Source organism: Scomber japonicus, chromosome 1 (genome assembly GCF_027409825.1).
Source record: "Scomber japonicus isolate fScoJap1 chromosome 1, fScoJap1.pri, whole genome shotgun sequence".
NCBI classification, from domain to species: domain Eukaryota; kingdom Metazoa; phylum Chordata; class Actinopteri; order Scombriformes; family Scombridae; genus Scomber; species Scomber japonicus.
In genome coordinates this window covers 24,580,520-24,606,809 of record NC_070578.1, presented here as the reverse complement: position 1 = coordinate 24,606,809, position 26,290 = coordinate 24,580,520, and the positions used below count along the sequence as shown (strand labels likewise).

Sequence of the window (26,290 nt, the reverse complement as noted above, 5' to 3'; positions counted from 1 at the left end):
ATCCAGTTTCTATGTATTGGCCTCTTTTTCTCAATATCATTTACTGCTTAATCGTCATTTTACGGCGCAGGACAGCCGACTGCAGCGGCTACGAGGAAAACAAAACCGAGTTGTGGTAAATCTGAGTCCAGAGAGGCGGCGATCCGACAGACTCGCCTGGTTTTCACAATGAAAAGCTCTGTTACACCTTCATGCAAAGGGGACTCAGACGAGCTGTGAGCCTTCATCCACCACCAACTCATCTCCTGCCTGGCGTACAGTAGCCACGCACAGTGCCATCGCGACGAAAAACGAAAATGAAATTGATAACCCGGCGAGTCGTAGAGCGATATGGATCTCTCTCTGCAACAATAACAAAAGAGAGAGAGAGAGAAAGAGAGATACAGGGAGAGAGAGAGAGAGAGAGAGGGAGAGAGAGAGAGAGAGAGAGAGAGAGAGTGCGCGCGCGAGAGAGAGAGAGTAAACGAATGGAAAAATGAAAAAAAAAGTTTAGAGAGCAGAGGTGGGTGTTTGGAGTTGCTACAATAAATCAAAGAGGGAGTGAGGCTGTATCGTGTCTCCTATGGTGATCGCATGTTCATTTGACGTCGCGTTCAGCACCGAGGTCAGCGACAGCAGCTCCGCGTCCAACATCTGGCCAGCTGCTCAGCACAAACACAGGCCAGAGTCAAGATATGACATGTTCAAAGTATTTACACCTATCTGTTTCTCTAAGTTATTTTAAAGGGTGCTAAGGGGGAACTGTTTTACTCAAACTCAATCCACATTATAAAGGGTGTGAAAATATAATGCAGTTAAATTAAGGCTATGTGTATTTTATTTGTCGTCGTTATGCTTAAGGAAATTATTAAAAACAAGCATAGTAACCCCATATATGAAAGCTGCAGCTCTCTCGAGGGCGGTGCTATGGAAACCAAATGAGCAGGAGTGGATTTTCCCTCCAACAGGCTCCTCTCCTTCACGTAGGAATCCATCAATAATTTAAGCGTCTCCCATATTTTCATCCCCCCCGACAACGATATCTTCCCACAGAAGCATGCACACATTTTTGGAAGTCTTTCTGAATATTTTATGAGGTTTCAAGGATATATCATGAGACAACTGTCCCTCTGCAGGCCAAATATAGCCAAATAAGAACAGGCTAGTAAAGCTCATAATAATAATGATACTACTACTACTACTACTATTACTGCTGCTAATAATACTACTACTACTACTAATAATAATAATAATAATAATAATAATAAAAATAACAATAATATTAAAGATTATTATTATTGTTACCTACCTACAATAGATACTTATATTGAGCTTAGATGTGCAATTCGATGACAAAAGAGATGGGAGTAAAGAGCAGTGCCTTTCATGTCATTTGTGGTTATCGGGCACCACCTGGTGGTCACATAAGACATTGCAGCTTTCTCAACATGAACAACTTCAAAAAGTAAATAAAAGTCTTACACATAGTTATCTCTTCATTTATTGTAAATATTATAAGCCCAATTGCATTTCTGAACAGCGGGCTACAGTGCAGTTAGAATGTGAATAACAAAATATGTACATAACAGCAATTCATGCACAGACAAAACAGGCTATTTTGCAATAACTAGCAGCAGCAACACATGACATTTGTTTTTAATTGAGATACGAAATTTTGTTATTATAAAATCATACAAAAACAAGTAAACACAGAGCTTTAAGGCATTAATTGTTTGTTTGGGAAATGTATCATGCACCTGGGATCATGAGCTAACCCCATTCAAAGAACACCTGACCAGCTGCACACTGATGCTCGACAAACACTACAAGATGTTAATCCTGAGATTGGAGTAAGTCAGGCTTACTTTTTGACTGTCAAATCAGAATGGCAGTTATCTGGAGTGACAAGTGTATAATTCACAGAACAATGCTTCAATATAAACAGCTACCAAATTCATGTTAGGCTTTAGAAGATTACAAAAACATCCCACTGTATCTGATAAATGCCTTAACTACTATAAAAAAACATAATTAGAGCTTTCTCCCACATAATGTGTTGCAGGAGTTTTTTACTTGTCTGGTCCCTTGACAGGGTGGGAATTTATAGCATAAAAGCTACTTTAAGAACTGACCTAACACTACTTGATGGTAGTTAGTATGGAAAGAAAACTAACAAAGAGGATTATAAAACAGCTCTAAACACAAATGTGTCAAGTGACAAACCAGCCACAGATCCAAAAAAAAAAAAAATTCACTGCCCATTTAAATATTTACCATATTTTTTACTATGTACAGTAACACGTAGTAACCAGTTATAGATGATGAACTGGTTGCTAAAAGTGATTTTTTATTTTAAAAAAAAACTGAAATCCTCACTTACACGAACCCCAAACAGGGCAAAAGTTTTTCTGCTTTCTTACTGCAAATGCTTCACAACAAGTTTAAAATTGTATCTGCCTACAATATATTATGGAGAAATTAATATTGTAAAATGTGAAAACAATAATCCAGGCCATTTATTATCCACGTACATGTACTACGAGCGGTAAAACTCTCACAAGCAACGCATAAAACAGAAGATCTGTCTTGAGATCTTTCCAGCGTGTTCTTCATGTAGTTGCTTCAGATAGTAGAAATGTTATAATTGGTCCCGCAGCAAGTTGGAAATACATTTGGAGGATGGGACGTGAGCCTGCAGCAGCCGTCTCACCATCATTTACTGTTGAAGCCCTTAACTGAGGGTGGAATGTGTGGAAATAATGGCAGATGTTTGATTGTTACATTATCACTGCAGTATGATGGAGGTACTTTGTTTTAAACACATTTTTTTAAACATCTTTTCCCCGAAACCTCATACACTCATAACGAAACTGACAATCCTACAGCCATGCTATAGATAAGTTGAACTAGAAAATATGTAGCTACTTTTTAATGATAGTGAAGCTGTTTAAGGAATATGCACCAGTCCTTTTGAATATAAGTGTGTTTCACATTTGATATATTTAACAATATTTAAGGGTGTCTTGTACTGTTCATTCATAGATAAATGATAGAAAATGTTAGGGGTATAATATCTATGATATGTTTTTTAACCACAATTACCATTCAAAATATTTCACAACAGACATACAACATACTGCTTCTTGTCTCAGCAGCTCAGTCCTTCATCCTGTGTTCTCATTAGAAGAATCTCATACAGGTTATTAAGTTAATTACATAATTATCAACTCTTCTTAAAGGATAATTACACCGAATGCCACATATTCAACACCATATCTTCTAAGTCTATTAGCACATACATACATACATAGAATTTTTTTTAGTTATGAAACATGAACATAGAGAAGGCAGTATATGGGGTAGCTGCAGTTATGATCTATTTTATCCCAGCACCTTCCAACAATTTTCCATGGCACTGAAATGTTTCATCCATTTAAGAAGCTGGTTTGAAAACAAACTGAAATGCTGATTTATTCCCCCTAATGCTTCTGTTCAGATCCTAATATAGGAGCAGATCTCATCAGATGATAATGTCCATTCAAAAATGAAAAAATTATAGCGTTTTAAATCTCAAAGACAGAAGCCCTTGCATATTTATGTTCTAGGCGAGGATAAAACTCCCATAAATGTCCGCTCTTGGCTTGGTTAGTTGGCAGTGTGAACCAGGGGCTACAGGCACTCAGACAACATCTCATGCTTGTCTGGTGTGGAGGGCATCTCTGTCTCTGGCTCTGTAATAAAGCTGGCACTCATCTGGATTTTGAGCCTCTCCACTTCATAGTTATGCAGGTACTCTTGAATCAGGTAGCGTTCACGTTTAATACGTGCCTTCACATCTGACGGGATGTCCGGGATCATCCATGCCACAAAGAACTTCACCACAAAAACCACATGCTGCAGAGAGAGAGGGGGTCACATGATTCTCAAATTAATTTGGAAAAAAAGCAATTGTAAGCATTCATTTTTTTGAGGAAGAAGTGGAGGGAAAGTTCTTACTTCCATAATAATAATGAAGGCCATTTTGGCTGCCAGAATGTGCCAGAACTGCATGGTGTGCGTGTACTCCCTCTGGTGGCCTGGAGGGTAACGGTAGTCTCTGTATCTGTAGAAAACAGCAAGGAGAGGGGCATCATACAAGGTGTAATATATACAGTAGAGTCCAAAAGTGCTACTTCATATGAATAAAAACAAACATTGCTTTATACATCAATTATAAAACAAAAAGTATCCACCCATTTGATACATTGCACCCTTCTGGAAAACATACTGGCATATAAAACATCTATGATGTGATTTGCAAACACTTCAAATGATAAATTATTCTACAGTCAGATGCAAAACAAGCTCTTTCTCTGAATACCTGCAGGTGGTGTTCACATAATCACGCCAGCTGTCTTTATCCTCTGGCATGTTGTCTTGAGGTATCAGTGAAATGTCGTATATTGACAGGCTGTTGTTCACATAGCCCGTCATGGAGGACTCTTTATTGTAGGCATATAGGTAGACCATACGGGGAATCATGTCTGAGGTGAATGCCATGATGAACGCCTGAGATCAAAGAGAGCACAATGACATGTTTGCCAATTAACTAACATTGCTGGAAAAAAACATTATGTATCATACATAATACATCATATGAGCATACAGAAATGATTCAGTTCATGTAAAGATTATTTTTTTAAGCAAAACTCACATTGGTGACAACAGACAAAATGGCCACTGCATTGAGGATTTCCTGCCATGCTCCGATGTTTCGGGCCTTGGACGCCACTGGTCGTTTGAACTGGGTGGTGAACTTCCAGGCGTCAACCCTGATCTCCAGAATGTTGTTGAACAGAGCCAGGAGGGGAGCCAAGGGGAAAGAGGCCACAAACAGAGTGATGAAGCCAAACTGGATCACTAAAATGACAGAGAGAGCAGCCAGAGAGACAGTGATCAGAAACAAAAGAAAAAGAGCAGAAAACAAATGTGAAATGAATAACAAAACATTGATTAGTCCATAAAAATCTGTGATTTATAATCCATAATTTCATACTTCTCTATGCAACTCTTCATCTTGCACTCCTGTCTAGTTAATGAAGCAACGCGTTAGTTCATGCAGGACACAGAAGTCATACGCTCCAGCTGTAATCAACTGACAGCCACTGATTGAATCAGCACACCTTATCAGTCACACACCAATCACAGCCATTCTCACCACAAGGCGGTCCCTTTAAATATTACACTGTTCTAGCTTAACCATTGCTCACACTGCTGCTGGCAAAGCTTGCCTCCACCACCCCAGCCTCCACCTTTCTGGTTCAGGGTCCCATCATGGCTCTAGGGTCAATCTACAATTCATGTCTTTCTTTTGGCCCACTCCAAGGGGGTCTTGCATTGCGCTCCCTGTTTTTAGCGCAGCATGCTGCTGGCTAATCCAGGGAGCATCTTAGAGTGGAGCCTTCAATTCCAAGTAAAACTGTATTACCATTTGTTGCAATAAATGGTTTAATCTAAGACGAGAGTGTTCCTGACTGAATTAACCTTATTTGTAAACAAGGCCAGTGAGGTATCTCACCCATCTCCAGGTACTCATAGAACAAGCCCAGCTGGCTGAAGTTCAGCAGGACGTGGTCCTGCTCACAGCGGCTGTAATGGTTCTCAGGATTGCGCCGTGCCCTTCTGCTACTCCACCAGTTACGTATCAACCTATCAAGAAGCCCATGACAAAGCACTGGATCAACAAACTGCAGACACTGGGATTTACACAAAGCCAACAAGACATTTACAGACAGAGATGACAGTGCCATGATCAGCACAACTGCTGCACTATTAGTCGCTCAGGACTCTGTTTTGATCTGTGAAGTCATGCAAATAGACATTGAGAATAAAGATAAAACTCTATATACTGTATGTTTATATCATTTGTTGAAATAAACCATGAAGTTCTGTGTGCAATTTGTTATCTTGTGCACAATTTAATCTAACGAGAACAAGTCACAGCTATTCAGCATTACTAAATCAATTAAATATTCCAATCATTTTGGTGTCACTGATTGTTTTAAAAGCATTCAGCAAAAAGAAACCAACTACAGACTCATTAACACACACACACACACACACACACACACACACACACACACACACACACACACACACACACACACACAAATACACACACACAATAAGTTTTTCACTTATCATATAATTTGATGTTTTTATTTGATGCTTTCGACAAGTACTGTTTTCAGTTTAAGTGTTTTCTTCCTTAAACTTTAACGTATTTTCATGGTGACTCCATCTAAACCTATAGATCTCCCTGAGAAGTGGTATAAATATATAATAAAACCATTTTTATAAATTACAGTACGCACCTGATTTAGGAGAGCCCAATGCTGTTTCCAACTAATGATGATAGCAACTATTTGCTCATGCACAATAATAATAATACAAAAATTAAATCTCTGTATATCTGTGATGTAAAACTGTTGTCTTGTGGCTAACAACTAACTAACTTTTTCAGTAAATGACTATGGAGAATTTTTGAATAGTGAAAGATTGAGTGGACAACAAAGATTTGATGGACTCACGGCAGCAGGGCTTCCTGAATGTTCCCCCATAGTTGTTTTCCTGCCATGACGATCACCAACTGTGTGGTCAGCTCAATCAGGCAGCCTCCAGGATCACACTAAGAAACCAAGATGTTTTTAGTTTCGAAAATAATTTATTTTATTTTAATGCACTTCCAGGTGACAGTCCTAAGATTATGAAGTAAGGAACATACCTGCCCTTTTTTACAGAGATGTTTACTTTAAGAATAACATCCCATTCCAGTACACAACTTAAATCAAAGAAGTGTAAGTACTTTCAAATAAAAAGCCAAAAAAACTCACCTCCTCATTCCTTAATCTGCTCCACTTTCCAAACATATATGAATAGTCACCAGGATAACCCACAAATTTGCCTTTAAAGAAGGCCATGTAGAAACACGAGGAGTAGTAGTTGACAAACTGGAACATAAACATCTTCATGGTCAACCTGTTCTCATACTCCAGGTGGGTCTTAGGGATTTCTGGAGAGAGCAAACAGTTCATGTTCAGCAGATCAGGATGGTATGAAAAAACTAAATGATAAAAAAAGACTTTGTACTTATGTACAGCACTAGATTAAACAAAAGAAACAAGAGATTGTAACTGTGGGAAATGGATACATGTATGGTGACGGGTACATGTCTGTGGTATGTTTGTTCTTGTAACCTGTGAAAGTATCTGTAATTACTCGTGACTTGTACGGAATGTGAGAATAATTATCCTGGAAAGGACAATAAATCTATCTATCTATTAAATCTCTTTACCCATATCAGTGATCCAAATGGCTACCCTCTCATACAGGAGGTTTAAGATCATGATGATGACAAAGTTGATGCAGGAAGCAGTGACAGAAGTTGCTAGCTGTGGAGTGATGAATCTGCCCACCACCTGGATCTCCTTCACGGGGTCTGAAATGATACTCGCAAACGCAGCGTACACGGCCAGCCTGTACGCTATGACCCCAATAATACAGGTCACTATCAGAGCGATCTGTGGAGAGTACACACACACATACATATGTTGTTGGCAGCATGTGATTGGCACAGAAAATGACTCACTATGATTTATTATTAACAGCACAGGCACACACATACACACACACACACACACACACACACACACACACAAACACAACTGAATATTGAGTTACCCAGAAGATGACAGTGGCTGAAGAGAAGCAGAAGCGAGCACACTTGCTGCTTGCGGGGAGGTATGGCTCCATTTCCTGAAAGATGATTTACTGTTATTATCATTGAAAATAGATTTAAAATGATAAACCATGCTTTTATTTACAAATCACAGTCTACATGTAATTTAGCTTGTTCATTAGGGCATTAAGGTTTTGAGTCACCTTGGTGATCTTGTTGAGTCTCCTGTTAGTGCATGTGAACTCAAACTCGGGCCGCGTTTGAAGCTGTTGCTGTTCCTCTTCAAAGTCCACCAAGTCCCACTCGTACTCCAGCCGGGCCTGACGCCGCTTCCAGAACTCCAAAAATAGAGTTACTGACAAGAAAAACAGAACATAAAAATTGTAAAATCTCTGGCAAATAGATTGTTGTTGCATGATGAGAACTGTTTATGCTGTGCATGTCTTTGAGGGAGTGTGTTTTTGTACCAATTTCTTTTTCATACAGGTCTTACTAACTTTTTGAGTGCATTTGTTGGGTTCTTGGATCAGAGCTATTTGTTGTAGATGATACATTGTCTTGGTAGTGATGCCTTCATTAAAAAACAGGCTCAAAGCACATTTTATGCTAATTTATAGGAATATATTAAATGGATAGAATATAATAGAATAAAACTTTATTGTCCACGATGGTGGAAAATTGTCTTTGGCTCACCAATAATAGACATACAATAGACAGAAATGACATAACCATAGAATCCATAAAATTGCATAAAATCATTCTTAAAATACATAAAATTCATAGTTACATAAAATGTGTAAGGTATAGAAATACAGGTGCAGAACAGCTCCTGTGTGCGTATTGATCATTTGCAAGTGTTTAAAATATGAATTGCACTTGGGATAAAAGACTTCTTATAAATATTCTTGCTTTTCGCCATGTCATGAGTCTCTCTCTTGGCTGACTGCTGTGAATGAGGCCAGACTTTAGGTACCCTAGGCCTGCAGAGTGCTGGACAAGCTATGTGACCACTTAGTGTAACAAAATTGTGCTGGCAAGCTAATCAGGGCTTAAGCAGTATGGATACAGATTGATTCTTCAGTGTGAAGAGACTTCAACTGTGAAAATCTGTCTTATAAAAGGGGGGTTGGGGGGGGGGGTGTGTATTGGATCTCCGACACAGGTTAAATACAGTAAGAGCAGTATTGAATGAGACTTACCCCAAATCCCCATAAATATGGCAAAGAATACCGTCCCCTCATTATCAAACAGATGGGATTGCTGGAAGCGAGAATATGGACCAGGTTAAGTTATGTAGAGAAGCAGACGAAGTGACACGCTGGGCATGGACAGGGTGACATACTGCTGACTCTGCAGGATACATTTTACTGCAGATATTCAATTACTTATTTCAAGCACTCTTGTGTAATTAAAATGTGTGTGTAAGTACAGTACATGATTATCTGTGGTTTAAAAATTGAGTGTTACCCAGGAGGAAAGACATGTAGAGTTGAGCTTCCAGAAAGGGCATTTCTTATCACAAAGTGGACACATCACGATACTGCCTCCAATGTTAGCATCACAAATTTCATGGCTAAAAGGAGAATAAAAGAGAATGAAAATAAACAAGAATACATACAATGAAAAGTTAACATTTTCTTAAGTACATACAAAACAGTATTACTTGAAAATGGACTGTTAGCGTCTGCTTTGGGCAATAGCAGTAATGTACTTTTCAATCAGTCAATGCTTTGTCATAGCAAACAGGAAGACCAATTCCCACCAATCATACTATCAAAGTAAGAGGAGTGGACATGTCTGCCAACTTTTGTCTGGGGCTGTTTCATGAATTATTAGGGCCATTGTTAAAATAAAAAATCAAGAATAAACAATAACATTAAGAGGAAATATATATATATATAACATTTCCAAAATATTATTTTACAATTTCCAATGGGTTGCTTTGAGTGTAAAATGTCATATGTTATTCTTGTAGATTGATTGGATTACATGTGCACATTTTAGCATTTCCTGTCAGTTCATATGCTACTGTAGCCTACAGTTATGTATACTTATAAAAGCATGTTTTTACTGCAGTGTTACTTTCCTTGCTGTGTCAACTTGGTTCCACCCTTAGTTATCAGCTCCTCGATGCCCCCCAGGTGGTACTAACCTTGATATGTTGTCTTCATAACTGAGTACTCCATAGGTGAAACATATAACACCCATGACAGCTGCAAAGAACAGCATCTCTGTGTAAAAACCCAGCCAGGCAAAGTAGATCCCAATCTTTTCCCCGTAGTACTTCCTGCAAGCAAATCACCTTTTTAACAGCCAGTCTAGGTCAGGTTTCAAAACCATAAACCACACTGAACAGGTTTCAGTGATCAATAGACAATCTTGCGTGAGAACAAAGTTGATTCTTGTTTACCTGATGAGGTTAAGAGGCTGCTCTTTGTAAAAGCAGAGAAAACTGGCCCAGTTCTTGTACAGGTTGAAGCGTTCACTCTCACATTTAACATTTTTCCCCTTTTTCCAGTAACGACACTGAGACAAAAAGAGACAATGCATCATAGGCTGTTGAGGAAAACATCTTCAACAATTAAAGGACGACTTCTCTGCCAGAAAGTGAATGAGTGCAATTCCCAAAATGTCAAACAATCCTTCAATTATTTCTTAAAATTAACACTTTTATAAGTTACAACAAAATGTCCTTGAAGTGAAAAGGGACAAAAAAGTTTTATAATAGGAGAGGTCTTTATATATAATATAATACAATATAATATATAATAGAATAGCATAGAATAGAATAGAATAGAATAGAAATACTTTATTGTCATGTCCTGCATAACAATTGTTTTTGGTCTCACTGGTATATATATAGCATCAAATATTCAATATCAGACCTTAATATTCTCATATTAAGGTCATGCTGATTAAAATATGGTGGCTCTGGAAATGGAAAATACACAAATTATACAAAAGTACTTGACAAAAAGTCATTGTTTCCTGTTTTTAAAGTTTAATTGACCACTTTTACAACCAATATTTCTACAACTACAGCCAAAATCAGTAATAGTAAAAGTGGGAATAATAGGAAGTTGTGGCAGGTCATAAAAAAGAAGCACTAATTCTGAGCAAGAGCTCCATTCAGTGTTTTAAAATTGTAAGGGTTGAAATGTTAGCAACATTTTGACATTGTGTCTGCTCCTGAAAGGATCAATCCTAACCAATTAAAATTGAATTGTGTTGCTTATACTCCGTTGAATTTTAATAAGAAATAATCAGCAAAGGTTAAATAAAAGTACTTTAATACAGTAAACAATTATCGACCTCCATAGTGAGGCATATATTAAAAAAAAGTCTCTCAAAGTGTAAGTGTAAACAGAATTGATTATATATCATTTGTATGTGAAACTTCTGAATTTCCTTTCATGGGTCTTACATCATGAAGTGGGAAGGCTGCTGCGTAGGTCCCATTGCTGAGTAGTCGTTTGATTCCTGTCTTGCATTTGTCTTTCCGGCCTTCTTTGTAGTACGGACAACGAGCCAGGATGTAGAAAACCTAACAACAACAACAGATTGAACGAGGGATTAAGAGATTTGGATTCATTTGTACTTTTTAGCTAAATGTGTTTATATTTTACTTCCGTGTTGCACAAGCGTTTTCCAAAAATAATAAAAAATATAATCCACGCAAAGTCTTTCACAAGGTCAGCCTGTCCAGAAGAATTATGAGAGTTTAACTGGATTCATCAGACTGGAGTGGAGACAGTGTAACATAATTCAATTCTGATTATAGAGTGAATGGCGCTTTGAGAAACACTCACAATTCTGTTTCTTGTAGAGGGTGGGAAAAAAGTATCCTTGTCATTGATCAGGAAGAAGTCTGTCTTGCTCTTGTCAAAAGGGTGGGTGAAATAGTCCGGCTGGGGACGCATGATTTCCTGTGGCAGGCGGAAAGGATGTGAGAGCCACTCCAGCGGGACATCCTGACCATGGGGGATATCACTCTCCTTGAAGGGAACCTTGATCTTCAAGACATCTCCATAGGTGGCCAGTACATCCCAAGGAGCATGGATCTTCAAGAAGTATGTCTTTTGGTCTTTGGAGTCCTGATTCCAGTGTAGATGGGATAGAAGAAAAAGAACATATTGTAAGCTTCAAGTATTTGTGAAGAATTTCTACACATTTTCTTTAAAATACTAGAGATTAACAGTATGCTGTATTTTGTATTGAGCCATCCCTTTAAGATCGTTTTTGTACAATATGATGTGACTCAGTGTACAATCCACTAGGTGGTGCAATAACTCTGCATTTGGATTTCTTACTGTTTTGTCGTCCAACTCAAGCTCCAGGCCAGCTTTCTCAAGGTTGGCCTCAAACTCCCTCCTCCTCTCCTGCGGACAAACACAAACCACAAGCATGAGAGCCACACAACCTCACAACAGCCTCAGCACGTTTCCTCCTTTGCCTTTCTGTGTCAGAGAAATTTAACATGGTCCCTGCCTGAGTTTCTTCTGAAAACACTCACTGATTTTGTCTGTTTGTTTCTTTGTCAGTTGGTATCTCAAAACTCTTACAAATGGATGTTCACAAAGACAGATCAAGGAGCAAAGAACATAGACTGGTTTAAAATGGGGCAGGATTTAAATTGATAACACAGTGTCATGCCCCAAAACATTTATCCTACCACTACTGTATTATTAAAGGGAATGTGAGATGACACTTTGATTGGTTTACCGCATGTTACGCCCAAATCCCTTTTAGACCATGCACCTGGCGCAGTGACCATTTTTCTGCTGTTAAAATAGCAAAAGTGGATTTGGATACGCCCAAAAGGCACTTGCTTCATGCCATGCGCTATAGATCGTTAAAATGAGGCACATTTCTACTGGTACCTCCAGATTAGGAATTTGATCTTAGCTCTAAGGGATCAGTCTTTTTCTTGTATGATACTTTGTAGGCTCGTGTAGTGGTGTGATGACAAAGTGAAAAATGATTGGGAACAAGAACTGAAACTGAATACTGATACTGAATAAATACTGAAATCTCAGGAGACAATTCTTAATATTATTCACCATAGTTCTTTAAATGCCAGACATACCTTAGTACAGTTCAAAGTAGTTCACAGACTCCATTATTCAAAGCCAAGGCTTCATAACATATCATCACATACCACACCAACACCTCTCCTTTATGGGAGAAGTCTATATAAGAGATGGGAAGGCTTACCCTTCAGTTCTGGTCCTGCCTCAAGGTTAATTCCTTTGGTACTTTGATTATATATCCAAGGCCTTTACAATAAAACTTTCACACCAGATTGCCCACTCAGTCTTTGAATCAGTGAAAGTTAAATGGGAAGTAAGGCTTTCTTCCTGGGTACCTGACATGTCTTATTACTACGGACCTCCGATTGGGATTCAAACCGGGATCAGCTACGTATATGGCAGGCGCTCTAACCACTCGACCACCTGCACACCGCTAACCTCACATTTAATTCATATAAAGGAAAAATATGGAGATATAACCAACCAGTCTGATGAGTGTAGAGGTGTGCAGCAGTCTGGTGTCACCAGATTTAATAAACAGTGAGTGGCTGTGCGTAATGGCACTGCGGTCTGTGCAGCATCTCAGAGGCTACAGACTTTCATAGGTTGTTGGGACTGTCCGCAGCGGCACTCTTCCTTTTTTACAATGAATTCAATCTGATAAATATTATGACTAACTAATATGACATGTATTTTTAATATGTTGATGTACATCATAATATGAATTCACATTGTGGTCCTTTTATTAGTGCTGTTTTGCATGTTTGTGTGCTGCTGTACGCCCGTGTGTGTGTAACAGGCACAGTGTCTGCCTGTCTATCTAGGAGGATATTGGACTCTTGATGATGTGGCCCTTAAATAACAGTGAAATATGCTCCAGTGACTTTAGACCTGTTTTTTTTGGTCAGTAGAACAATCGCTTTCCTCTGCCTCAAAATAGCAACGCACCACCAATGCGCCTGACCACACCTCATTTTGAGACCAACAAGCCCATAGGCGCACAGACTGGTGAAAGTGCATTTGCTATTTAGACAACGTGGGCTCAGGGCAAGAAAATGACAATTGTGCCGGGGGAAACTAACAAAGACACATGCGCCACGCCCCCCATCCGCTGTGTGCAACCACAAGATGGGGCCCTTAAAGTGCCAATCAATAGACACAGGGGGAGCCAAACCCTCCATTACTGACCTAGTTAAATACCACAAGGAGGACATTCATGTTTTAGACATAACTGTATTAATTTTTAAGAAGTTCAATACAGTGGTAGAGGAATGACCCTTGCAAAAAATGTATATGATGTCAATATTAGCGTCACACCAAATTACATAAAACATATCTAATAAACAAACAAATAACAAAATGGAAAACAACAACATTTAACTGCAATAAAACAAGGACAAATTATGAGAGTAAGAACATAACAAAATCTTAAATTCAATAAAAGTAAGGCTTTAAACTAATCAAAAAGGAGGTTTAAAAGGTTTGTTTTTCATTTAGGGATCTATTGAAATTTCCTGTTGGACACCAGTAGCTGCTCAGTGGCCAGCAGACTGTTACAGCGGACAGCAGGTTTGAATGAGTGTGTGAGAGTGTGCAGGGCTCTCCCCACCTGGCTCATGATTGAAAATGTGGCACTTTTTGGACTGGACTGGGACAGCAACAATGACTACATCAGTCACTCAAGACTTTTTACTAACACAGTCTCTGTGCTGTGACCTTTTCAGAATTCAGATTAGTGCTAATGAAGCTATAACATGTTTAAAAGTAGGTCACATTTGAGGTAAGTACAGTTGCAATAAAGGATTTGCTTGGAAGCAGTTGTCAAACAGTAAAATCAGTGCAATTAGACGACAAATTACAAATCATAAAACTATGGGATTCCATAAACAAGAGTTAGACCAAAGGTTTTATAAAAATAAATTAGTAGAGGAACACGGAAACTGAAGTCACAGAAGTATAGACTTGCTGTCAATGAGATTTGTTGTGGAAGAGAACATTTGGGGAGTAAATATAGGACACAGAATAAACAGATTTAGCCTAGTTTCAGGTACAATCATGACACTGTGCACCTCTCCTGATCTCCTGTGAAATAAGCTGCTGCTGGTAGATGAAACCATTATCTTTTGTTCAAAATCCAAGTTAATTCAAATATACTGACAACTGAGAGTAAAAGAAGAAGTGAAGACAGGCTCACTTTTGTGTAACTATGCCTCCTCCCTCCTACAGTCACCATCATGTGACACATGATTCATACTTCATATGTACAGCATACTGTATGTGTCAGATGTGGTGTGAATCCATATATCCTCTTCATGCTGCCACATGTATGTCTGTAAACAGCTTTTTTTTCAACTTTTACAATGAAACACACCACAAACAATATTAAAATCTGTTCATTTCATGAATTGTTTCAAATGATGTGTCATTGGAAAATCTGATATCATTTCATTCCTCTTTGTGGTTCCTCTTTCTGGATATAAATTGTGTAATGAAGTCAGTAGAGTCAGTGAGTCTCTGGCCACACTGAAAAATGCTGAGTAGTCAACTAACAGTAATTTGACACTTTTCTGTGACACTTACCTGTTTCTTTTCTCCATCTTTGTCATCCACATAAGACAACACAAAGTCAATCCTCCGCTTCCCATCCTTGAAGAACACTGTGTCTCTGTTTGGTTGTAGCTTCTCTGTCTGTGTGAGAAACACCAAGGAGATGTTTTGTTGAATTTAGAATTGCAATCATTGTGTTATTTCCTTAATTTAAAATATTTTACAAAAGATTTTTTTTCATTTATGTGCAATTTTTTAATTTATTTATTGAAACTCTTAAAACTTAACAACAACAAAAAAACATGCTTAGTCTTTACTTTTAGAAACAGCACTCTTGCTGAAAATAATTATTCAAAAACATATCACTATGATTTACAATAATGTAATAATATAGTAATTTCAGAATTCTGGGGATATAAACTGTAGGTTGCTTTGCATGTCTTCCAAGCCTATGATAATGTGAATGAACTCATGTTGACAATAATTTGTTGACACAAAAGAAATGGCAATTGCATATCACTTTCACCTACACAGGACACACAGCTAAGTAGTTAGCTTTCTATAAGCACTTTAGTTTTTAATTTTACATTAATTTCCATATTGTGTAAAGGACTGAAAAAAACTGACTTTGAGCCCCTGCCCCTCTATAATCATGTGCACGTCCCTGTCAATAAGCAGGTGTCAGCTAAGAGTATAATTTTTTAAATCTGAACTGCTTGAATTGAGATTGTGCAAACAACTGAATTATTAAGATAATAATTCAGACATATGATGAAATATTAAAGCTGTTAAATGTCCAGCCTAATTTAGGTCTTAATGTTAAAAAAATGTTTTCACATTAATATGACAGTAAAGAGCAAATGTCATTGTCTTCATCTTCTGGTTAAAAAACAACTGTTTATTTTTTCGTAGAGCTGCAGTGATGACTAGACTTATTAGTCCGATGACAAAAGACTGGCAACAATTTTGAAATGTTTATTGGTTTCAGCTGCTCAGATATGATGATTTAAGACTTTTTTCAATTTCTTATAGTAAACAGATTATGTTCGGGTTTTGGACACTTGGTCAGACAAAATAAGACATTTAAAAAAACGTTCACTATTTTGGACATTTTAAAGGTCGCTCAGGAGGTCATCCACTAATCAGAGGATCAGTAGTTTGATTCCCAACTCCTCCAGTCCACGTGTCGGTTGGTTTACAGAACCCCACCCAGCTTGTTTATCAGACCCTCATATCCATTAACAGACTCTCTTGTAATGGGTGTGGATGCTGCTTGATGAAGTGGTATGCAATCATATTCTGACTTAATGAGAATATTAAAAAATCTTGTTTGATAGATTAGCTCTGATATTAATGCTCTGAATCCTAGTCATATATCACAGAAACATAATATAATCAGTGTTATGAATTAAGATGGATAAAACCGTCTGCTACACGGCCTCACTATATCACTGCATGGCCAACAGACTGACAAAAGGCTCTTGTCTGAGCAGCAACAGTTTATTTCTATCACAGTATTAGAGAAATGAGAGGAGCTCTTTGAGGCACAGAGGTCTTGTGACTCAGCTACAGTATGTGGGCCGTGAGTCAGCAATTAACACCAAAATGACACTAACAATGTACTGGATACAGAAAAAAGCAAACAACCTAGGAAAATGTCATCTCCATTAAAGGCTGCTGAAAATCGCCTACAGGACAACTGATTTTGGTTCATGACAGAGCGATCAAAATAAAAACTGTTACCTTGTGAGAATGTAAGAATTAACAAACCTTGTGTGTGCTTAAACACATTTGAACTTACTTCTGTGTGTCCGGGCAGTGTTGTTCTGTCAGATAATGAATTGATGCCATTTCCACTGTTTTCATCTGCAAATTAAATAAGCAGAAAAAAGATAAATCATGTGCTGGAAGGAAAATAGAAAGTATAATTAATATAATAATAATAATAATAATTTATATGTATGTAGGTAGAACACACAGTATGATACTAAGATACATTTTGCGTAAAATATGTGAAACCACTGAATGAGCATCCACATATCAAAATGTAATCTAATTTATTAACAACTACTGCACTTCTTCAGTTGAGCTATAATAGTTATTATACAACATTTATGACTAAAACTAAGATTATAATGTAACTATGACTGTTACTAGATCTGATAGATGGTCTAATGACTTAAAGACTTGCATGTTAATGGCTCATTGTAATGTTTCATCTCTTTGCTCTCATGCATTTATAGTATAGTTCATTTTTTGGGGCACTTTTACATTTAAATGGTACAAACTCATGAATGTCTTTTTCAAAGCTCTCCCTGCAGTTTGAAGGTGTGTTGATGGGTAATACAGCCAGGATTTCAACTCAATCGCCAGTATCAACTTAACTTGAACTTTGTAAACATTTCAAGTGTTGTTATGTTCTGATCCGTCATCCTATTTACATGCACCCACACCCAGAGACAGGAAAAACTAGGTTCCTGCTGCAATGACAAGATAACAAAATGTTAATGATAGCCCGATGGATAAAAATAATAACAATAACACAATAATTCCTCAGGAGTAGGTATTTTTATCTTGAGTTGAGCTACTTTATTGCTCCTGCTGATATCCAGTAATCTCACTATTCATATATATTTAGGATATGCATAATGAAGGATAGTAAGAGGTTCAGCCAAACTCAAACATTCCCTTTAAGAATAATCAGCTGGCTAATAACTGTTATGGCAGCATATGCATCCCAGACAAACTTGATTTAACAAGGGCTTCAGTCTCTGGCCAACATCAACAGCTTGCCAAGTTGGTAATCCTCAATATGAACTGAGTGAGAGATGAGAAATACAGAAGCAGTGACACACACGCCCACACACTCCTCTCCGTCTCTAATTCAACGACACATAAACATTCCAGCGCTGCTCTCTTGCTGCGTGGCAGACTCTGACAGAGGGAATGTGCTCATGTAGCATTGCTCTGCTCGCTGCCTGCCCCTCTTTCATTCCTGAATGGTGGGAAAGTAGCACTTCCTGTGGGGGGTCACTGGAACGTGTATGAACACATCACAAAGGGGGAGGGAGGGGGGGCTGGAGGGGCCTTGGGTCTTTACGTTACCATAACTCCTACCTCCCATGAATGAGCTCAGCACATAAAGGACTATCTCCAGCCTCCTCCAGTTTAACACAGGCAGCCGTGCCTGATTAGACACAATGATCTGACAGACAGCAGTATGAGCCAATGAGAGAGGGGCTATAGTGTCTTCATGCGTAAGCTTTCTGATAGGCCAGGAGACTCACTACAGAAGTCTGGAAATGTATTATATCAGTTAGAGCATAAGAATCCCCGAGGTCTACAAAGAACAGACTACTGAGTGGTTTTTCCATCAGACTCGTGGGAAGCATTGACAACTGTGCGGCTGAAGTTTTTCTTTTTTTCTTGGCAGTTTTTTTTATTTCTCTTTCCTTTTTGGTCTCACTTTCCTGGTCTCACTCCAACTGTGCACAGACAATTATCACAGGCTGGGTTAAGCAAACAGAAGCAAAGGGGCAGCCTGTGTGATATCTGCCTCCACAGAGAGACAAACAACTGAAGAAAAGGGTCGTAAACGTACATTAATCTACCTTCTGTTCTGTAGTGCTGAACAGTTAATGCAAACCGCAGTGCAGATAAAAGTCTGGCTCAGGCTCTCTTGGGCATATTGACTGGCACAAAATGGGCATCAAAGGTTCATTCACTTAGGACATGTACATTCAAAACACATACTGTTTTTTAAAGAACCTCCCAGCCAAGCAACTGATTTACTGTATTTACAGTATCTTAGATATTCTCCTGTGAACATGCTGATCAGCAGAATGCCAACTTACCAACAAAATATGTCAGGTAGGTCCAGTGGGCTCTAAATTAAAGTAACACTTTAAGTGACACACATCTACAAGCTAGTGGCATGGCCCTGAATCTTTGAGTGTCAGCAGAGATATGTTCCTCTCTCACATGTCTTATAGATTAGTTAAAAGATTAAAAGATGAATGTGTTAACAGAGTCCATCACCTTACCTCAGCAATTTAGTGTTGCACTTCTGTAAAGTTGGAGACTCATAAAACAGGTAAAAACAAACTAAAAACAAACTGTAGCCTTAGCATGCGCTGCTGTAGCTTAGAAATCTTGATTGTTCCCTAGCATTTGATTGTTCCCAGGATTTCATGTTTGTTAGGCCCTCCCTGCTTGGTAAACATCCATATCCTCTAAACAACACACACCCAATTCTGTTAAAAATGTGTAGCCTTCAAGGCAAAGCTGAAATACCTCTGATGATACAGTAAGATGAATGGAATTTCCTTTTCTGAAAAAAAAGGATTATAGTCACTGTAAGATTATCTGTGGCAAACTGAAGGCCTGGCAGTGAATATTACACTTTCCAAAATGTTCAGTACCAATAACAAGGTTGCACAAAAAGTCAGCAACTTCAGATGTATTTGTTCAGTTGGATCATGGGAATGGCTGATAAGAACCTGACAAATCCCAGGGCTTAGATAACATCCACGCCTCTTTCATAAAATAATAATCATCTTGTCTGAAAAAGGAGAAAGATTTGGCCCAACATACTCCCTCTAAAATCCACCTGGCAGGCATACATGTTGTAGCTGAGAAATTACTGAGAAAATCCCACTGATCAAACAGTGGAAAAGTGTTTACCACTGGAGTAGGGTGCCCAGAAATATTCCCACAGTTCTCAGGTTAAACTACACACAGGTCACGGCCATGGAGATCAAACCATGTGACAGCATTGCATTGAAGGCCAGGGATGAGTGATCAGAACTAGGCTGATCTTCCCCCACTCTGAACGGTTGAAGGAATCAGCAGAGGAAACCTAGAGAGACTACTGTATGTCACAATAGGAGACCACTTGTGTATAAGTTCCCAGAGGCATAAGAGGATTATGCAGACTTAAAAAACATTAGAGACAGTGCTCTCTCTCTCTCTGTCCCTCTGTCGATACAAACACATTGACTATTCCAAAGCCAAATCATGCCAAAAACTAAATTCACCACAACCTGATGATGGTTCCATTGGCCATGACAGTGATTGTGCAACTGTCAGGAGACAATACCCACCCCCATGCACATACACACAAAAGCACAAATGATGATGAATATTTTTCAGTACCATGCAGTTATAGTAAACTTGGCATCTAAACACTTCCAAGTTAAAAGATCATGCACTACAACTGTGCACATGTATGAATGACACTAGGAGTGGGGTGATATGGTTAAAATCTTGTGTAACAGGATATGTAACTTTATGTTGTATTATGTCACAACAAGGGATATTAAAGTGGTCACCATACAAACAGTTCAGCAAATTATCTGATGGTTGACAAACACCTCACAGAATACATCACCGAACTCTATTATTATCATGTGCACATGGCTGACTACAGAATGTGTGCATGCATCAGTGCAAATCTGCCACTTCAGCAATGAACACAGAATGCAGCACACTTTACTACCAGCAGACAGGCTCAGCAGATACAATCGAAGGCCAAGATGGAGGCTGAAAGACAGACACACACACATTTGGGTCTTATTAGCAGACTGACCTTAAACAGTGCTAAATTAGCAGCCAAAACAGAAACAGCATTTTGGCACATTAATGACATTGATGAGACGATTGACAGAGAGACATCACATAAAGCCTCTGATCTGCCCATACCATACCTGAGTGCAGGTTTATCCTGAATGCAGTCAACACTGCAAGACCATCTTTTAAGGACAGACAGATAGACACAAGTTAGAAGGTAGTCTTAAACTGTAGGCAAGGGGAAAAAGCATGCCTGTTTTTAAGCACAAATATGTCAATACCAGAAACTGTGCCTGGGGCTCACATAGACAAACAAACAAATGTAGACAACACAAACGACAAAGTATTTTATGGCTTGTGGCAAAACTGTTTTTCCATTTGCAGCAGAGTATATAAAAAACAGCACTAATTGACACAAAGTAGTGCAAATTGGATTCAATTACAAACCAAATTATTTTTTTCTACGACTCAAGTAGCCTATGTGGGTGTTTTTAACAACTAATACCTGAAAAAAAAGCACACACACACACACACACACACACACACACACACACACACACATAACAACTCTTGTGTAGCTCTTTCACACTACTGGCACTGCACTCAAACCGCCCTACTTACACAGCTCAATAACAGATACTTTATTTTAAAAATTTAGATAGGAGTTCTTCATATTGTATGCTTTAACCCACAACTCTGGATTTGATTAAAAAATAAACCTTTTCTTCTCTGATACAGACATAGCACAGATTGCTCTGTGATAGAAAATAGTACAAAATGTAACGGGATCATATACTGAACTAGACAAAGCTGAGAGGTCGTCTCCAGCACAATAAGACCAACACACTGCAGATAAATTCTTTATGGCCTTGCAGGCTTGCGCCTAGGTCTCTCATGACATGGCATCCTTTCTATCTCTTCCCCCACATTTCCTGCCAAACCTGATTGCAAGCTATCTATGAAGGCAAAATGTATAAATTAGTATGACTTTTTTCAATTAAAGCCCTTGAGAGAAATTAAGGTAACATTACAAAAGTTAACTATTTTGTATGGTAAGACTTAAACTTGTAGTGATTCTTTAAGTTTATTCCTGACTTTTCAGACACCAGTTGACAAAGTTCCTCAAAGTGTTTGGTAGCTGTTTTTAATCATCTAATCATATCACATGATCTTCATCAGCAGATGGAGTTTCCATAGTTAATATTGTAGATCTTCAAAATACAATTGAACAATATTTACCATCTTCCCCTGTAAGGACTTTAAAAACTTTGTCTATGTTGTCTTGAAAGAACCTTAGGATATGGCTGATGATTTTCTCCATTTTTCTTCTGTGTGAACTACATTATACATTGTACATTTCTCAAAGAACTTTTTGAAGTCAAGAGTTTGTCATTTACAGCATAACAAGCTAGCAAAGCTTTGTGATCAGAACCATGTTCCTGTGCCATGTAGATGCAGTGGTGTCAGCCTTACACAGAACTACTCTAATGTGATAGCTGTTAGTACTCTTTGGAGCTGTTTCACAACATATTGACATAACTATAATCTTCAGGGGGAAGGGACATGTCACCCAGTGTAGTAGCATCACTGATTGGCATATTCTTATGTTTTTTGTTCAACAGCAGCACAGAGGAATAAAATATACCAGACTTTGGATACATACACAATTCTAAATGGATCTTGAGGTGAGATTGTTTTGTCAAAAATTGTATTGTACTAAAAATTGTCTAAAATAATACTAATGCAAACTGCTAATGGCATAACAGATAAAGTAACAGAAATGCAAAATGCTAATGTAAAGTAACAAAAACATGGGTGCTACATTGTAATGAGGAATACAAATTTCCATTTTCATCATCAGGACATTGCAGTCACCAACAGGAAGTTTGGTTGACAACACAGACTTATACAAGAGGTCATGAACAGGGTAGAGGATGGTGAATTATCTTCATAAAACACACATAACACATATTTACCATATGTGATATCTTTGATAGTCTGTTAAGGAAGGCATGTTTGAGGAAAAGAGTTGTTTTCCGAAGGATACCAGTCAACACAATGTATGACACACAAAGAAGACTTCTTGCATTCATTTGCTGATAGATAACCTTTGGCCTGGTTGATTGGTTTTGTTATGAGTTATCTGAGATTATTATAATTATGCTTTTCCTTGTCTTCTCTGTTGTATTACAATCAGATTGGTAATTTATAATAACTGTGTGTGTAGTCCCTATGACACAGTTATTCTATTAACAGCTCACATTGTTTCATATCCTTGTTCCCATACTGTAGATAAATGGTGAGATAAAAGTGGGGCCAAGCTCTAAAGTTAGATCCTTTTTTCTGAAACTTGCTCTAGCAAAATAAAGAGATTTTCCAAACAATTGTATCCCAGTTAGTTTAGACAAAACATCCGTTGAGATGCTTCCTATATCTTGTTTTAGTATCATGCCTCTATCAAAGGAGTAATACAATTACAAGGCCCGTTTCCATAGCAACTCTTTGGCCCTGCTTCACCTCTGGCTGAAAGATGACTTCATCGGCTAGGCTGCTGATAGCAGAGATCTCCTTAAATGGAAGTATATCCTTATGTGTTATTCATTTTAAGGACACATAAAGGGGCAGATGTTTCATGTGTCCTAATTAGTGCCTGCTGAATTTTGAGCAGGTGTTTTAGGTTTAGAGAGACATCTGCCACACTGTAGATAATGTAACAGTGCATTTGGTGTTCATCTAGTGGTAGGAAGTCAGTCAGCAAAGTCTATGAATCAGTATTTAGGCAGCTGTGAACATGGTAACACACTCCAAACACAAACATAGTAAGGTGAGGACAGAACTCTTCCTCTCCTTTCACATGTGGCTGAAGGTCTGTCCTGATAAGAGCTGTAACAAAGCTGCATGACAAACACAGTCTATTAACCTACAGTTCACCATAGACAAACCGGCATGTGTCTTTATTAACAAGACACATTGATTGGCGCAATAAAATGTGAGGAGCTTTAATGTTCAAATTGGCATTTCATTATGTCCAGTCAACACACTTTGTATAAACAAGACTGCTGGGAATGTTTTCTTTCATTTTTAATGTCCCTTGATAATCTCTGAGTGGTGCAGTGTTATCATCATTGACTGTATTGAAAAGTCAAGTGTTAAAAGTGAACTACAGGTTGTTTGATATTATAACATACACTGTAAACATGTATTTTAATAATGGTTTAGCAAACACATCTCTATAACCAAGGAAAATGTATCCTGTACTGCATTTCTAGAACAGTAAGGAAAAAGCTGTGTGAAACTAGATGAATAAGATCCTCTCTAAGAGTCTTGGCTGTGTTGATCAAGTGATTTCAGATACATTCATGGCATACAATACACTACTTTGCTACTTCAGTGGCTTTATATACATTAATTAATTAAACTAAACAGGCAGGAGAAATCATATTTCTAACAGTGCTGTTACTGATATGCCTATTGCTATTGCCTATTGCTAGTCCTAATATCAGACATTACATCATAATAAAAAAGGGGCATTTATAATTTTTCTATAATTAATTAACTGTTAAAAGCCAGTGTTTCTAAATAAACACAACTAAAATGCAACATTTAGTCTGTCTTTCCTTGAGCCAGCTTCACCAAAATGTACAGTGCTGCTCTTATCACATGGCCCCAGACTTTTTCAATATCCTTTACCAGTCATCAAGTTCTGACAAGCAGGCGCCAAACAATATGGTAGATCAACACATGCTACGCACTAACAGTATCTAAGAGTCCTAGTTTTGAAAATGAGAGAAAATGTAACCATTACACATTTGAGTCTACCTTAGTAAGGAGTTAAAATGTAAATGGAGGGGATTAGGACATGGTGAGGATGAGGAATTTGTGGCCCTGAGATAAATGACTCATGTTTTATGTAAAAGCATACACAACACAATATTAGGTCAACAAATGAGCATTCCCACACAACATCTCAGCCCATCTGTTAACCTCCTGATGGATTCTGCTGGCCACTGTCAAAAACCACAATCTAAAAGTCAATGAACACTGACTATCTCTGAGGAGTTCATCCTATTAAGACATTGACACACATAAGGCCTACTTAGCTTGAGTGACAGCAGAAAGTAGAAAACATGTAGGCACTAATCTGTATTAGCTAATTTAACTTACATGTTTCACATACAGTATGACCATTTCTTGTGTCACTGAAAAACACAGAGATGGAGATGCTTCTCGAGCTGGGATATTCTTCTACAGCATCCACTGTCATTTCACAGTCTTGGCCTCTAACAGGAATGACTTTAATTAATCTAAATCCGTTAAATCTGTCTGAAACACATCAGTTTGGGGACTACCTGCCAGTGTGAGTACCTGTCCACCTTCACAATCTCTAAAAGGCTTTGAGAGGCATTCCTGTGATACATAGCAAGACACAACAACACACCAAAACTCCCAGCATGTTAGACTTTGATATGCTCCTTGCTTGTCACATGATCACTGTGAGCATGCTGTTAGATTAAACTCCCTTAAACACAGCTAGAATTAACTCCTCTGGGTGCGGAAAAAGCGCTTCTCTCATGGTGGGTTTATCCTGCGGCCACATCATCCACTACAATCCTGATCTCTGACAGAGATGAATGTAATTAATCCAAATCCTCAAACTTCCTCACATTTTCCTATTCTCTGATGTCATTGCACGCAGCCGCAGTGGTGTTGAACAGCTGCCAAATTGGTACTAAACTTATATATTAAATAATAATAAATAACACCCAAATTGGGACAGTTATTTAATTAAGCGGTGGGTAAAACACACTTGCCAGATTATATGTAATGTGCAACTCAATTGTTTTTGCTCTATAAAAAAACATGATGGCATTTTAATATCAGGATTGGTCTGCTGAATTGAGTCTACATTGACCTTACAGTGTTTAGTTAATTATTTTAATAATACTATTTACAGGCTCTAATGTCAATGTGATGATGTAGCTACTTACTGTTTTTCTTAGGGATTGTCATTTCATGTAGTGGGCTACTTTTCCCACACACAACTTTAAAAACAAAACAGCTAAACCAGTCTTAGTACAATTTTAATACAAGAAACCTCCCCCCACAACCCCCTGCTGCTGTCACGGGTTAATGAGTGCATATTAATTAAATTACCTCCTGTCTGTGATTCCGTGGCGTGCTGTAGCTCGATCAAAGTTTCATCCTTCGCCTTTCCCGTTATTCGGTTCATAGCGGCCGATGGTGTTAATATAAATGCTTCACCTTCTCAGAAAAAAAAACAGTGGAGACGGCAGTGAGGATGCCGCTGGGATACAGTCGGGTCGATGAAGACTCCACCATCAAAGCTGACCAATCACTGAAACCAATTAGTCCGATTCTGATCAATGGATGGAAAAGCCACATTATTTTTCATTATAAGCGATCCTCACCGAGACTATACCCTGCAGAG

The 26,290-nt window shown here is 38.2% G+C and overlaps 1 protein-coding gene across 1 annotated transcript; it reads right to left on the bottom strand.

Annotated features, from left to right (window-relative positions):
• Positions 1-1,468: 1,468 nt before the first annotated feature.
• Positions 1,469-26,290, bottom strand: ano5b (anoctamin 5b). Its single transcript, XM_053342649.1, has 20 exons — positions 25,996-26,290; positions 17,075-17,139; positions 15,307-15,414; positions 12,007-12,075; positions 11,506-11,790; positions 11,121-11,240; positions 10,107-10,222; positions 9,849-9,983; positions 9,164-9,269; positions 8,896-8,956; positions 7,900-8,051; positions 7,699-7,773; positions 7,313-7,538; positions 6,852-7,030; positions 6,549-6,646; positions 5,537-5,667; positions 4,673-4,878; positions 4,340-4,527; positions 3,976-4,081; positions 1,469-3,873 (listed from the first exon to the last, which is right to left on the bottom strand). Exons 1-20 carry the CDS (start codon positions 26,069-26,071, stop codon positions 3,649-3,651), a joined length of 2,727 nt encoding a protein of 908 aa, XP_053198624.1. The 5' UTR covers positions 26,072-26,290; the 3' UTR covers positions 1,469-3,648.

Bases quoted from the DNA above. Each gene is read 5' to 3' on its own strand.
- ano5b (XM_053342649.1), bottom strand. From the start codon at position 26,071: ATGAACCGAATAACGGGAAAGGCGAAGGATGAAACTTTGATCGAGCTA. The intron at 8,957-9,163 runs GTAACACTCAAT...TCTCGCTTCCAG, and splicing joins CTACATGTCTTTCCTCCTGG to CAATCCCATCTGTTTGATAA. The intron at 4,528-4,672 runs GTGAGTTTTGCT...CTTTGATCTCAG, and splicing joins TTTTGTCTGTTGTCACCAAT to GCGTTCATCATGGCATTCAC.